Genomic DNA, 14261 nt, shown 5'->3' with positions numbered 1-14261 from the left:
TGCTATGTGAGCACTTATCTAAGGCTCTGTTACAGAAGTGACGCAAAATGAATGGCATGGAAGATTGACCAGTTGCTAGAAAGTCACGTAGAAGAAAGAAGCACGAAATCTCCATGGTAGTGTAAGTGCAAGGTACAACTTCGAATTAGATTATATGCAGATACTGGATTTAAAGTCTTGCTGAAAGTTTAGGGAGAAGGCACTTAGTCTGTTGAGTAAAACTACCTGAAGAGTTATTTGACAACAGGTCTTGGAAGAATTTAAAATAGTTAGAACATTTTTTTCTAGGTTCTACAGGAGACAGATTTACTTGAAAAATGTTGAAAATATTTTAACTTAGGAGAGAAAAAAGAGAAGTGTGATAATCAGGCATTTCCATATAATACTTAAAGGTCGTGAACCACAATATTCCCCAATATCTTTTTTTTTTGCTTTAATTTAAAAGAAAAAAAGCGTGGAGAAGATAGGAGAAATGGCAGAAATAACAGCAGCATTCAGAACTCTCAAAATCTGCTATGTGCAGGCTCCTATTTAATATTTCTTTCTCTTTCTTACAATCAATGAAGTCCTGGTTTTGCAAGATAATAAATCCAGTTTCAGTGTGCTGATTGCTGAATCTCAATCTCTTGTTTCCATCATTATTGTGCTTTAACTCCATCTGGCAACTAAGTACAATGCAGATGCTCCTTCCCTCCACCCCGGTGGGGAGGAGAATCAGAAAAAAATTAAAACTTGTGGGTTGAGATAAGAACAGTTTAATATTTGAAACAAAGTAATCTACAATAATAATACTAATAATGCCAATTATAATAACAACAATAATAATTGCAATGAAAAGGAGAGAGGAATAAAACCCAAGACAAGCAAGTGATGCACAATACAGTTGCTCACTACCCACTAGACCAATGCCCAGCCCATCCCTGAGCAGTGACTGGCAACTCCCTATCAACTCCCCCCAGTTTATATACTGAACACGACGTTCTATGGTATGGAATATCTGTTTGGCCAGTTTGGGTCGGCTGTCCTGGCCATGTTGCCTTCCAGCTTTTTGGAAACCTCCTCACTGGCAGAGCATGAGTCACTGAAAAGTCCTTGACTTAAGTTGAGCACTACTTAGCAACAAGTAAAACATCAGTGTGTTATCAACATTATTCTCATACTGAATTCCAAAACACAGCACCGTAGCAGCTACTGAGAAGAAAATTACCTCTATCCCAGACAAAACCAGGACAATCATACAAAGTGTTGAGCCAATATAAACTTGTTTAAAGTAGTCTGAAGAGGTAGCTTTAGTATTATCCTAGGAGCAAGGCAGCTTTATCAGTTCTGCTGTTTTGCTCTTGCACCCTTTTCCGAAGGGTGAACCAGCGTAGCCAGCTCACAAACAGAGATGCGTAACCAAGCCAAAACTCTGGGGTTGCCTAATGGGTGCAACAGTGAGTGCTCACAGGCTGGTGAGTGTCTTGCCATTTTTATGTGAACCCTGACCACTTTCTGAAGCTGAACACTTAGATTTTCCTATTTTGTTCCAGAACTGTAGTGGGATATTTTGAATTCTTCCCTGTGGACAGTTTACCTTTTCAGAGGTAGGAGAAAGATTCCCAGAGCCATTTCAGCGAAGACTCCAAGATGAACTGCACGAACAGAGGTGCTTTAGAGCCAAGGATCACGCTGAGGGAGCGAGGAGAGCTTTCCTACTCTACAATACCTTGATACCAGAGCAGAGAAAGGCCCCCCAGCCCCTGTCCCGAGGGGAAAGCGGTGGAGCCGTGACTCAGAAGTGACTGTGACTCAGTGTGGGCAGTGTCAGCAGGGACAGTGCTCACCCCCACCCGTACAAAACCCTCCCCCAGGGATCATGAGTGGCTTGGAATGTGAATGTAGCAGGCCAACAAAGGCATGGTAGGGTGCTGCATCTCAAGTAGTTAGCTCAGCTGGTAGTCATCACCCTTGCTGAGGAAGCTCAGATATGGTGTCCACTTGAATAAAAGTTGCTTCCTCTGTGCGCACCAGAAAGGACATGGTGACCCACCCACGAAAGCATGCAGAGGTCCAGGTCTCAGTCTTCAGGGAGTGCCAGAGCCTGGTGCTGCTCTCAGAGGACAGCAAGGAGAACAGCAGTGTGAGGTGTGTTTAGGTGGACGATTTGGTCAGCCTGGTGGCAGAGATGAGAGATGAAGTAGAAAGACTAAAGTATCAGGAACTCTGAGAAGGAGATTGACTGGTGGAGCTGCACTCTACCATGCCTTAGAAAAAGGGACCTGCTGTCCACTTCACAGGAAGCAATGGATCCCCCTACCCTCTCACCACCAGGTGGAAGGAGGGGACCTTAGAGCTGAAGGGGAATGGAAACAGGTTTCTGCTTGGGGTGGCAGGCAAATCTACTCCCAATCTACCTCACTTTCCCAAGGTACCCTTATATGATATGTATGAAGCCCTGGAATCTGAGGACCAGGGAAACATGAATGAAGGTTCTTCTGGGATATAAGTGTCACCCAGTGTGAAAAATGCATATTATATGATTGGCTCTTTGCAAATATTAAAATCAATACTATATGTGTTATGTTGGAAAGTTATGTTGTATTAATTTCTTTTAAGTAGTACAGTAAATATAGTTTTTAGGCTATAGCATAATATTAAAATAGAAACTATCTGATGTAAGATACTTTTTGTAACTGATCCAAGGAATGGAAAAGATGACCAAGAAATTCTTCTCATTATCCTCTCTGGATGGAGATACAACAAGATTCCAAGAAAATAATTATTGCCTCCTTATCGGGAAGGCCCAGACTTGGAGGAACCAGAGAAGACTGATTTACAAGATGAGGGGGGAAGCTGAAGTTAAGCAGAAAACACCCTTTATTTGAAAAGAATTTTTGAATTATGTACGAAATATATGATTATGCAACAGGCTATTGCTTTTAAAGGTTCATCCTTTGTTAGCGAGCCATGCTTTTTGGGGCTTAGTGCCCAAGAAGCATCCGGACGTCCGTAGTTCTTTGTTTTTATTGTCCTTTATTGTCCTAACTCTGATTGTCCAAATTCTTAATGCTCTAATTTTTATTACTGATTTTATAACTATTTTATTACTATAAAACTTTGAAAATTTTAAAACAAGTGATTGGTGTTTTTCACACCCAGGGCAGAGCAGCCTAGCACCTGCATCATGACCTCCTCAGTTAAGAATAAAAGAAGTCTAGTAGTCATTTGTGACTCCCTTTTGAGAGGAATGGAGAGCCCAATATGCTGACCAGACCCAACTCATAAGGAGGTGTGTTGCCTCCCAAGGACCCAGGTAAGGGACATCACAAAGAAACTTCTCAGCTTGGTATGGCCCACTGATTATTACCCTCAACTGATTTTCCAGGTGAGTACCAATGAAGTCCCAACAAAAAGGCTGCAAACAATCAGGGCCTTGGTTCAACTGGTCAAAGGATCTGGAGCACAAGTTTTCTCTTGTGTCCTTCCAGTTGCAGGGAATGATGGGAGAAGAAACAGGAAGATTGTTGCAGTTAGTGTTTGTGTTACCCCAGTTTTCAGTTTTGTGATCCAGGTTCTCTGATAATGGTTGCTTCCAAAACCCTCCTGTGAAGGTCCGCCCGAAATGAACGGGTGATGAATGATTTTTGGGTGCAAAAATAACCAACATAGGCACAGGGGTTTTGCAGTAACAAATCAACAAGATGCAATTTTATTGATGATAACCACAGCTAAATATGCGTTTGGTTAGGGGATCCGGGGAAGAGAAGGGTAGGACAAGGGAAAAAGGGAGGAAAGAAGGTTAGGGAATGGGGTATAGCTACCAAAACGTGATGTCTTCGGGGTCCCACCGCTGAAACTCGCTGGTACACGCCTTGGGGAGATCTCAGAGAGGCAGTCGAACCAAACCCCAAGATATACTGTTCTTGGTTGGGGGAAGGGTGGCCAAAATTAGGTTTCCATGGAGTGGAGAAGAATAGGAACAGGAGGAGGGGGAGAGGCTGTTCCATTGTTTTCATGGCCGAATGCTCACAGGTACGTTTACTCTGGGCAGGTTTTCCCCCTTCTCTGAGCTGGGAGGGAGTACAGTCCCAGTCTCTGGAAGGAGGTTGCCAGGGGGGTGCCAATAGGGTGCCAGAGAGGTTCTTGGTTCTTTGATGAGGGGATTTGCCTCTCTGTTGGTCCGTCACGGTGGTTGAAGACAGGCAAGAGGGGTCTTCTCTTGGAGAGGAGGGGAGCCACCCCAGAGCTCAGTCCAGCCAGGCCTGAAGTTTGGAAGAAAGTCCAGTTCCATTATTCAGAAAAGGGCAGCATTCCCCCTTCGGGTACAGCATGGCACGTTCTGCAAACACCACCTGTGAACACACTAAATAAGCATGAGACTTTCTTTCCCAACTGGCTCAACAGTTTTTAACCCTTCGGTGGTCCTTTTCTCATGACAATTGTGAGGCAAAAAATGAAGGATTTTTTGGATGGACTTCCTCACGACCCCATGACTCACGATTGTCTTGACGAATCTTCATCAGCAGAGCTCTAGAGTGTCTTCGAAACTCGTTGCACGTCGGTAGCATAACCCCGGAAAAGTAGGGATGACAGGTGAAAGGGGATAAAAGGGGAAGAGAAGGAAAAGAAAGAGAGAGGGGTAAGGGGAACCAATAAACATAAACATGATTAATATTGATCATCATAACAATTTCGCACGTGGTTATTTTTTATAACAATTTCAAAAAATGATTAATTTCAACATATTCAAAAATATTAATCAATTAAAGCAATATCATTTGTTTAACAATTTCAAAATGATTAAAACAAATCACAAATAATCAAAGCAACAAGCAAATCATAGTATAATCATTGTCTTTTAAAATTATTTTCTAAAAATTAAAGTAACTTTCTGTAAATCATTTTTGATAATTAAGAAGTTGTTCTAAAGCACATATGCTTGATTCCTAACTGTTTCGTATCAAGTGTTTTGGGGACATCTATTGTATAGAGTACATCAGCTAAGCGGTGTGCATTGACTACAGTTGACAGTCTCTTAAGCTTTTTCATCATGTTCCAATTCAGAATGAATAGGGCTGCTGACAAAATAAAGCCAAGCGTAACTAGGATCAAAAGAACAACAATTGGATGGCACACACTGTTCAGGATACCTGTGGCAGTAGGTGACTACTCAAAGAGAGTATCCCACCACCTATGCTCAGCATCCTGCTTTACCCTCTCCATAACCCGGTGTATTTATCTCACGTTGTGATGAACAGTCACCAGAGTCTTCCGTCCGTTCTCCTTGATTTTCTCGAGGATGTCAACCAGGTCCTGATGGAGCAACAGCTGCCTCACGAGGGTGAGGTCCATTCCGATAGGAGTGGGCATCAGCTTCTGGATCAGTGTGTAGTTGGATTGCAATAGGTAGTGAGAAGTAACTGGAGCTTCGTAAGAGAAATCACATCCTACAATCTTAGTAAAGTTACAAGCACAAAAGTTTGAATGATTCTTTGTATCTACCACAACATCTTCTACAAAAACAGAATCACATGTCGTTCTAAAGCATGCACAGCCATTGCCTATGTATATAAGAACTGTCTGGGTATCCTCATGTGGACGAATCTCAAAATGACAGATGTTTTGCTCTGTGTCCAAACAGATATCCTGAGCTATGATTGCATTGCTTTCACAGATGAACCCTTGCTGTTCTCGGACAATACAAGTTTCCAGATTAACAGTTTGCCATTTGTCATCGACCTGACAGGCCCATCCCCTATATTCAGTAGGATAGAGAACAGCTCCTTCATGGTTTAATCCTAATGCAATAACAGGGAAGACCAAATGTACAGAGGCATTGCGTATGGTTAAGACAAAAGCAGTGGCTGTGTTTGAAATGGGGTCATAGGTAAAGTTCACCAGGTTCCACCAGGATTGGAATTCTCTTTCAAATTCAGTGGCACTGTCCCAGATTTTTTTCTGAATTTCTGTGGGGAAGGTGCCTTCCTCGCCCTCTCTTATAATTGCAGCAGAGACTGATTTCATCCACAATTGGGCCTGGATACAGCTGAGGGCTAAGGAAACATTGTTCTGTGTAGCACTAAGTGCATCAATTACTATTGAAGATGGAGGGAGAGACTCAACTTCCTTGTTCAGCATCTGACTCCGTTTAGTCACTCCATCAATCACTTTTTATAACCGTGTTAATTAAGTTCATGCATATTGCAAACCCGAGCTCACAATAGGTCAGAGATAATATACCAACTCCTCCTTATGTTTCCAATACCAAGATTTGGGTTCTCAAAATTATTTTTGCTTTCCCAAAACAGCCAAAGATAGAATATCTACTTGTTATGAGAAAGCTGCCTGAGAACTCTGGTATGCAAGGTTCTCAAGGTCTTCATGTTTGTCGCTTTTACTTGTAATTAAAAACAACCTGAGAACTTCTGCTGTTTACAGAAACCGGCTGTGAGAATTTTACTCCTCACAGCTGCCTTCTAAGCCATTTCTGAAAAAATCTCCAACAAATTACCAATTTGTGATCATAGTTGTAGCAGCCAATTTGTTCATTAGTACTTCAGAATCAATGCTATTCAGAATTCCCAATCCTGTACCCACAACACCGGTTACATCCCTTGGTGTTCTAGTTTTAAAAGAGCTTCGTTTCCGAAGCCAAGTGGTCCAGCCTTCAAAAGAAATTTGCAGGAACGGAGAACAGGCTGGCTGAATATCTGAAACATTGTTCTGCATTAGCAATTTTACCTGTTTGAGAGACCATGCCGGATTGAACAATATTTGTTGTTGGCCAGTTTTCCTGATCACATAAGGTCCAATCTCGAAAATTATTGGGATGAGCATGACCGGTGGTATGGGTGAAGTGGTAACAGTGGTTTCAGCATTAATTACAAATTTAAAAGAAAGGCCTTGAGTATCCTTGGCCCAGAGACAAATTACCTCTGTAGTGTCAGTTAATGTGAAGCTGTGCCAGCAGTCCCGTACGCTTGAGTGCATACAGATTTGCTTCTGTTTGTTTTCCCAATCTGTGGAAGCACTGATTGACATTGCTTTGCTGTAATTAGACCCATTAACCATTCGACACCCAACACTAATTAATTCACCCACTATTCCTTGAAGCTGCCAGGTTTTGCGTCTTTCTCATTCTTGTCTGGTGTACAACTTATCCTCAGGCGTAACTACTGTTAGCAAGTTCAGACCCGTAACATCTCCCATAGATCCGGTGGATTGCAGGAAGGCTTGAGACCAGGGCCACTCGAGGGAGTTCCCTGCTGCCTCTGCCAATTGGGGTGTGACGTTACGAAAAAGGTTCACACTTTGGGTCTGAGAGAGTGTAATTACAGCACTCGGTGTGGATTTTGGTACAGTGTTTATCTTAAATGTGTAAACCAAGCCTCTTAGTTCTAACGGACTAGCTGTGTCATTCTCCCAACGACATGTCACATAAGTGGGTTTGATCAAAACAAAACTGTACCAGCAATCAAGTGATTCATCATTACAATCTTTTGTAATTGCAACATTGGTGGTTTTGGTACTAGAAACATAACTACCAACATGTTCCTGGTGGCAACACAGAGTAAGGGGACTTTCTATTTTGGAACACCCCCATTTCTTTGTGGGACACAATTTCCAGCAATAATGATGGAGGTGGCTTTTTCATGGAGGGTTCCTTCCACCTTTCTGCATGTTACCACAATTGACTCACCAACCGTTCCCGTCAGGGTTCTCATCAAGTCATTCTGATCCCACCTCCACTCATTCGGGCGGTACACCTTGGAGTCATGCTGCACTAGGGTTGCCAGGCTCGGGTAACGGCCCTTGGGATAGGTTCCAAGGGCACTGGTGTGCTGAACGATGGCTTCAGGCCACAGCTGCTCACCAGGGGGTTGTCCATGAAATTGTGGTAAAATGCAGAAAAGTATTAGCAAGGTTATCATGTTTTCAGACAATTCTCATGTCCCTGGGCGTTCACCTGTAAAAGCAAGAACAACAAAAAATCCTGCCACTGAGAGGCAGAAAGGAGTTTAAAATGAGGGGATTATCCAGCGTGTGTGTATGCGGTGCTCTTTTCCAAGAGCGTCAGAGGCTACCCATGCATATTTATTCAGAGGGGTTTTCAGCACAAGTGGTACCTCGCCCACCGTGGGGAGGTCCACTAAGACAGGTTGTCCAGGGTAATGTGATGGATTGGTTGCATCGTCGGGACCTTCCAGTGAAGGGATGATTCTTGGAGGTGTGGGGTAAAAAGCAGTGACTTTGGGGCAGCCATTCACTCCCCACCTGCTATTTACCCCTTTAACAGCCTCCCACAGCCGACAGTCCCAGCTTGCTTTTTGGGGCTTAAGGAACCGCTTTAAAAGGCCATTTGTCCTTTCCACAATCCTGTTAGCCTGAGGGTAGTAAGGAGTATGAAAGGTCCACTTTATGCCTTCGGCTCTGGCCCAATCCGGAACCACCTTGGCAGTAAAGTGAGACCCGTTGTCAGACTGAATTTCTTGAGGCTTTGGAAAAGTTCCAAACCACCCCTGCAAAGCTTTAGCTGTATTGTCACCTGCGGCCCTTTTAAAAGCATCAGCTTGTGTAGTAAACCCCTCAGGTTTAGCCAGGGCCCCTTGGAGAATAGAATGCTGACACAGCGGCAAAGAAGTTTCCTGTCTCCAGGGACATCCGCCTTGTACCTTATCCCTATAGCCATGTAAGGCAATATCTTGTTAACCCTACTATTGGTCACTTATGGTCACTCTAACACATTTGCCATTGGTCAGGATTGGATCCAGGCCAAGGGTATAAAAGTAGCATACTGTACCCCTACTAACTCGGAAGAAGAAGAGCTGAGACCCTTCACGGACCCCTCAATAAAGCCATACTCGTGGAACAGCCAGCGTCTTCTGCTTCTCCTCTCTCTACCGTCTGCTGGAGCCTTAGGCCAAGGGAAAAGCTACCTAGCAAGCAAAGCTGAAATCACAAGAGCTGCCTAATCACTAAGAGCTGAATATCTCCCTGCTTGCTAGGGGCTAACCCGCGGCCTTGGTCTGAGAGCGAGCTGGCTTCTAGCACCCAGTCCCCTTGGGGACTGAGCTCTGGAGCTGTAACAGCTTGCATAGGATAAGACCAAGCAAGGCTCATTTAAGCTTGTACCAACCCAGATACAATTTCCACTCCTACCAACACAAAATGTTTACCTCCTGATTTCTTAAAAGGACCAATATAATCTATCTGCCACACATCCCACAAACCTTTACCTTTCCTCAAATGCAGAGGATCATCCTCTAAAGGATGTCTTTCCAGTCACTTGCGACACTGTTCGCAGGCCGATATGCATGTTTTACACATTTCCCTGGTGACTGGCCAGCCACGGGCGTGTGCTTCCTGATACAGATCTTTGGCACCTGTGTGCTGCCTTTTTACATGTAACTATTCTAACAGTTGATTCCAATCCTCTGAAATAGTTTCTTTTTTCAGGGGGCTAAGCCTTGCTAGTTCATCAACTCTGTTGTTCCATTCACCTGCTTGATTCCCATCAGTTTGATGAGAAGCTACCCAACCGACCAGAAAGTTTCCTTTACTGGCGATTTCTAGGATTTCTTTCCATTTATCTTTCTGCCACACTGGGATTCTGTCGACTTCCCATCCATTCTGTTGCCAGAAAGGGAGCCACTCAGTGCAGCCTTTGTATACCGCATATGAATCAGTATAGATATAAACAGAAGTGTTTTGTGCCTCCCGCTGGAAAACACTCCAGAGGGCTATGAGTTCTCCTACCTGAGCGCTGCCCTCCCCTTCTGTGATAATCTTTTCACCAGATGAAATATGTATGGCAGCCGCCTTATATTTCCAAATTTTTCCTTCCCGCTTTGAGGAAGCATCTGTAAACCAACAGTTTGCTGCTATTTCAGGTGAGAATGGTGGTGCTATTTTTATTACAGAAGCAGGTTCTTGGCTACTATCCAGGCTCTCAGTGTCTTGTATTGCCAAGAATTTTGCAGCATCTTCTGTGACAGAAAAGCTACTGCAGTAATGCTCTATTTGAGCATACCATTTCCTGACTGATGACTTTTGGGCTATGCCGTCGGGTGGAGGGGTCCAGTTCGTGACAGCTTTAATTACTTTGAAGGGACCTCTCAAGATGATAGCTTGCTGCCGTGTGATCTTCTCTACTTCAATGAGAGCTAAGCTAACAACAAACAATCCTTTTTCCCAGGTAGTGTATCTTTTTTCAGCATCTTTAAAACCACGGGAAAAGAAGCTGACAGGCCTTGTTGGACCCTCAGGACCTCGCTGCCAGATGTGTATTGATAGTCCTGAGGAGGCAAATCCCCATTCCACTTGGAAAGGGTCTTTAGGGTGAATGGGCCCCAATGCCTGATGTGCAGTGGCTTCAAAAATCAGTAATTGGAGTGCTTCCTCCTGAGAAGGAGTCCAATCTTATTTGATTCCTTTTCTCAGTAAATTGTAAAGGGGCCTAGCAATGACTGAGAAATCTGGGATGTGTTTCCTCCAGAATACTAACAGTCCTAAGGCTTGCTGGAGGTCGTTTTTGTTTTCAGGCATTTTCATCTGCTTTAGAGAAGTTAAAGTGTCAGGTGGGATGCATGTGCTGCCAGATCGCCACCAAATTCCCAGGAATTTTACTTCCTGAGAAGGCTTTTGAATTTTCTCTGAGGGAATCTTTAAATCAAGGCTCTCCAGATGAGAGATTATATTCTGCTGGAGATCCCCCACCTCTTCAATTTCCTCTCCTCCTACCAAAATGTCATCAATGTATTGGTACACAGCTACAGTGTCAGGTTTAGGTATTTTTTCTAATTCCTTAGCTAAAGCATGGTGTGCTAGTGTTGGAGAGTGTTTGTATCCCTGAGGGAGTCTGGTAAATGTGTACTGTTGTCCCTCCCATGTGAATGCAAAGCGATCCATGTCTTCTGGCTGTATAGGAATCATGAAGAACATGTCTTTGACATCTATGGTTGCCATGATTGTGTGAGCTTTTTCTTGTATTGATGTTATTAGTTCAGCTAAATTTGGCACTGCTGCAGTCAGAGGGTCAGTGTTGGCATTCAGCCTACGGTAATCAACCGTAAGCCTCCACTTCCCGTTAGGCTTTCGGACTGGCCACACGGGTGAATTGTATGGGGAGTGTGTGTTAATAATTATTCCTTGATCACGCAATTCCTGAATAACTGGTTTGATGCCTTCTTTAGCTCCAGAAGGCAAGGGATACTGTTTCACATTGATTGTTTTACTGTAAGGCAGTGCGGGTGCGGTCTGAAGCAGTCTAATGTTAAGTGGCGGAGTGCCAAAAGACCACAGGAAACCCTCGGTGTCTTCCCACTGTCTTCCTGAGAGGACATCCATCCCTAGCACATTATTCGGTATGTCCCCAATTACCATTTTGACAACCAATTGATTTTCTTCTCCAGGGAGTGTTACTTTGACTAAAGCAACATTCATGGGTTCTATGGTTCCTAAAGCATTAAGAACACAGCATTGCCTTTTTGTTGGAACAACTCCACACTTCTGGGCATCTCTATGTGTTAGTGCAGAAATCTGGGCTCCCGTATCAACAATGTAGGTTACCAGAACTTTTTTAGGGCCCGTGATTGCTGTAATTAACATGTCTCCTGATTTATTTTTTGTGAGCATTCGTAAGTAAACCCAACCTCCACCTCTTCGCTCACCTGTAAGCGGTGGAGATACTAGTTTCCCGAAAGCTCTGTTGGTGAAGATTCACTGTTTGTGTTTTGGGGTATGGGCGGGTGGGCAGTTATGTTGCTTAGGCTCTGTGAAAGAAGTTGCGAAAGAGTTACTTCCTGTCCGGTTTATCTCGGCTGTTTGAGGGGCCTGGAAGGCCCGAGGTGGCCTTGGGGCAGCCCGCTTGTCGAAGGACGAGAAGAGGCTTCAGTTCTTCTTTCTGGTTTTTATGTTTATTAATTGTTTATCTAAAAGATGTTCTTTCAGCCTAACAAAGATCTGCTCAGCAGTCAGCCATGGGCACACTGTCTCTGCCCTCCGGGGCAGGCACCTATCTTTATACCCATTGTGACGTGTACAATATTTATCATTTTTCCCCAATACCATCTATTCTTATAACTCGGTGTACTCTCAGTAATAACCAATCCAAAGGTGCCACCGTGGCCAAAGAAGATGGAGGAGAGGAGGAAGAAGAAGAAGGACAGGACACACCCCAATTCCTCCATCTTACTCCTCTAAACCCCCCTGTACATAAATCCTAAACCCTGTTTCTCACTCTCTAATTAACTAATCCCTTCACCATTCACCCTGTGAAGCCCTCATCCTTGTCGTCTCCTGTGTAGGGTTAAAGTCCAGCTACCAGACACTTCTGGCAACATTCCAGGACTCCTGAGCCCCCCAAGCTGGTCTCGGAGGCTCAGCATCTCAGGACTGAGATCTTGAGATCCGACAACTTCCGGCTTACTGCTGGTGCTTTTCAGGAGACACGCAGCCAGGGTTTCACTGTCCAAGTTCTGTGAAAGAAGCTGAGAAAGAGTTAATTTTGGCTCACTGGTTGTGTTCTGAGGGAGAAGCTGAGGTGCAGCCTCACTGCCCAGATTCCGAGGGAGAAACTGGGGAAGGGTTAACTTTGGCTCATTGCCTGTGTTCTGTGTGAAAGACTGTGATGTACTGTGTGTACTGAACTGTGTATTGGTAGGAGTATTTGTTAGTTTCTGGTGAGGGAGGGGGATCGGGGCACTGGGCTGGGTATTTGTTCTTCTAAAATTCCAGTTAGTTATGATTTTCTGCAGTTTTTCAAGTGGTAAACCATCCATTATGTCCCAGGGAACCCCTTTCTTTATTCCCAGCATCCACCAGCATTGTCTGTTGGAATTTTGTTTTCCTGGTTCTGTGTTTTCAGTGTTAGTGGTTCCCATAAACCGGACACCTTTTGTTTTTTCTGATTTTTCTTCCAGGGTTTTTAGAGGCCCATACTGTCTTCAATAGTTTATTAAATCAACTGCTACCTCACCCCATGTCTAAGTCTTGCGGCTGCTGCTAGATGTGTCAGATGGTGTTGTGGGGGTCTGTGTTAGTGTATAGGGTGAAGGTGCAGTGTCAGTGGACTCAGACTGATCAGTGGAGTTGTTAAGAAGTCTTTCTAGTCTATCTATTGGGCTTAGAGCCTTAACTGTTTTTTGAATAGTGATTGCTGTTGATTTCAATGTTTCTGGAAGCCCACGAATTAAAGGGGTCAAAATTTCAGACTTCACAGGCAATTGCATTGGGGATTCAAAGCCAGGAGTTAATTTTTTCTCATGAATCATTTGCAAACATGCAGCTTTTTGTACACTTTCTAGGATTTGGTCAGGGGTAGTGGCAATTGCTAAGGGATCACCCCTTTCCAGGGGATTTATTCCCCTGGCCCAATAGGCTGCCCGTTGTGTTAGAGACCAGGTGTCACGCTTATCTCCTGTTGTTAGGAAAACACCATGTCCCCAGAAACCACTGGCCTCTTGTTCAGTTAACTTAATCTGGTCTCCGCCAGTGAGGGACACACGGAACACATATTCCGTTTCTGATTCGTGGGGGAGGCGACCGAATTCCTTTTTCAATTTAGCTAATTCAGTAGTGCTGAATGGTGTTTGTTTGGTTGTTATGTGGGGATCCAGGTCTTCATCATTAATGTAATTATATTCAGTTTTAATAAAAGGTCTCAAATGAGGACAACAATTTTCCCCACAATTTTTAACTGTTTCAGATTCTTTGTAAGAATAGTTTTGTTTTGCTGCCTCAATTTCTTTGTAAGGGTAAATCTTTTTAATGCAAGGTGTTACCTTTTCTTCCTCCTCTGTAGAGGAGTTGATTTTGTGTATGGTTTTGGTGTGTTCTTCCCTAAGGGCAGCTCGCAGCATGTAAATTTAATTTCTGTCCTCATTTAACTGTTTTTGCAAAATTTCAACCAAATTTTGAAGGGAATCCTTAATTACCATTTCCTCCGTTCTCCGTTTAGAGCGGTTTTCTATGGCTGCAGTGAGACATGCTCCAAGGACTGAGCAAAGAATGTTTTTATTTTTACCCATTTTGAATTTTGATTCATGTTGCAGGGAACATATTCTATCAATGATATTTTCCAAATTAAACCAATTGTTCTCTGCCCAAGTTTCTCCGCCAGATGACGGTTTGGCATTGTGTTTAGCAAGCAACGTGTAAAAATCAGCTTTTGCTTTAGGATTGAGATTTTCACTCATTTTGTGTGAAGGGACTAGGACTATACCAGGGAGCTGATTTGCAAACTCAAGTTACACAATCATACAGACTTTTTGTTCCACTCC

General features: G+C 43.7%; 1 protein-coding gene across 1 annotated transcript; it reads right to left on the bottom strand.

Annotated features, from left to right (window-relative positions):
* Positions 1-12965: 12965 nt before the first annotated feature.
* Positions 12966-13841, bottom strand: LOC141726889 (uncharacterized). The gene has a single exon (XM_074531991.1). It carries the CDS (start codon positions 13839-13841, stop codon positions 12966-12968), a length of 876 nt encoding a protein of 291 aa, XP_074388092.1.
* Between the last annotated feature and the right edge of the window lie 420 nt (positions 13842-14261).

The sequence above is a fragment of the Zonotrichia albicollis genome, chromosome W, assembly GCF_047830755.1.
Source record: "Zonotrichia albicollis isolate bZonAlb1 chromosome W, bZonAlb1.hap1, whole genome shotgun sequence".
NCBI classification, from domain to species: Eukaryota; Metazoa; Chordata; class Aves; order Passeriformes; family Passerellidae; genus Zonotrichia; species Zonotrichia albicollis.
This window is presented reverse-complemented; position numbering and strand designations above follow the sequence as displayed.

Bases quoted from the DNA above. Each gene is read 5' to 3' on its own strand.
- LOC141726889 (XM_074531991.1), bottom strand. From the start codon at position 13,841: ATGCTGCGAGCTGCCCTTAGGGAAGAACACACCAAAACCATACACAAA.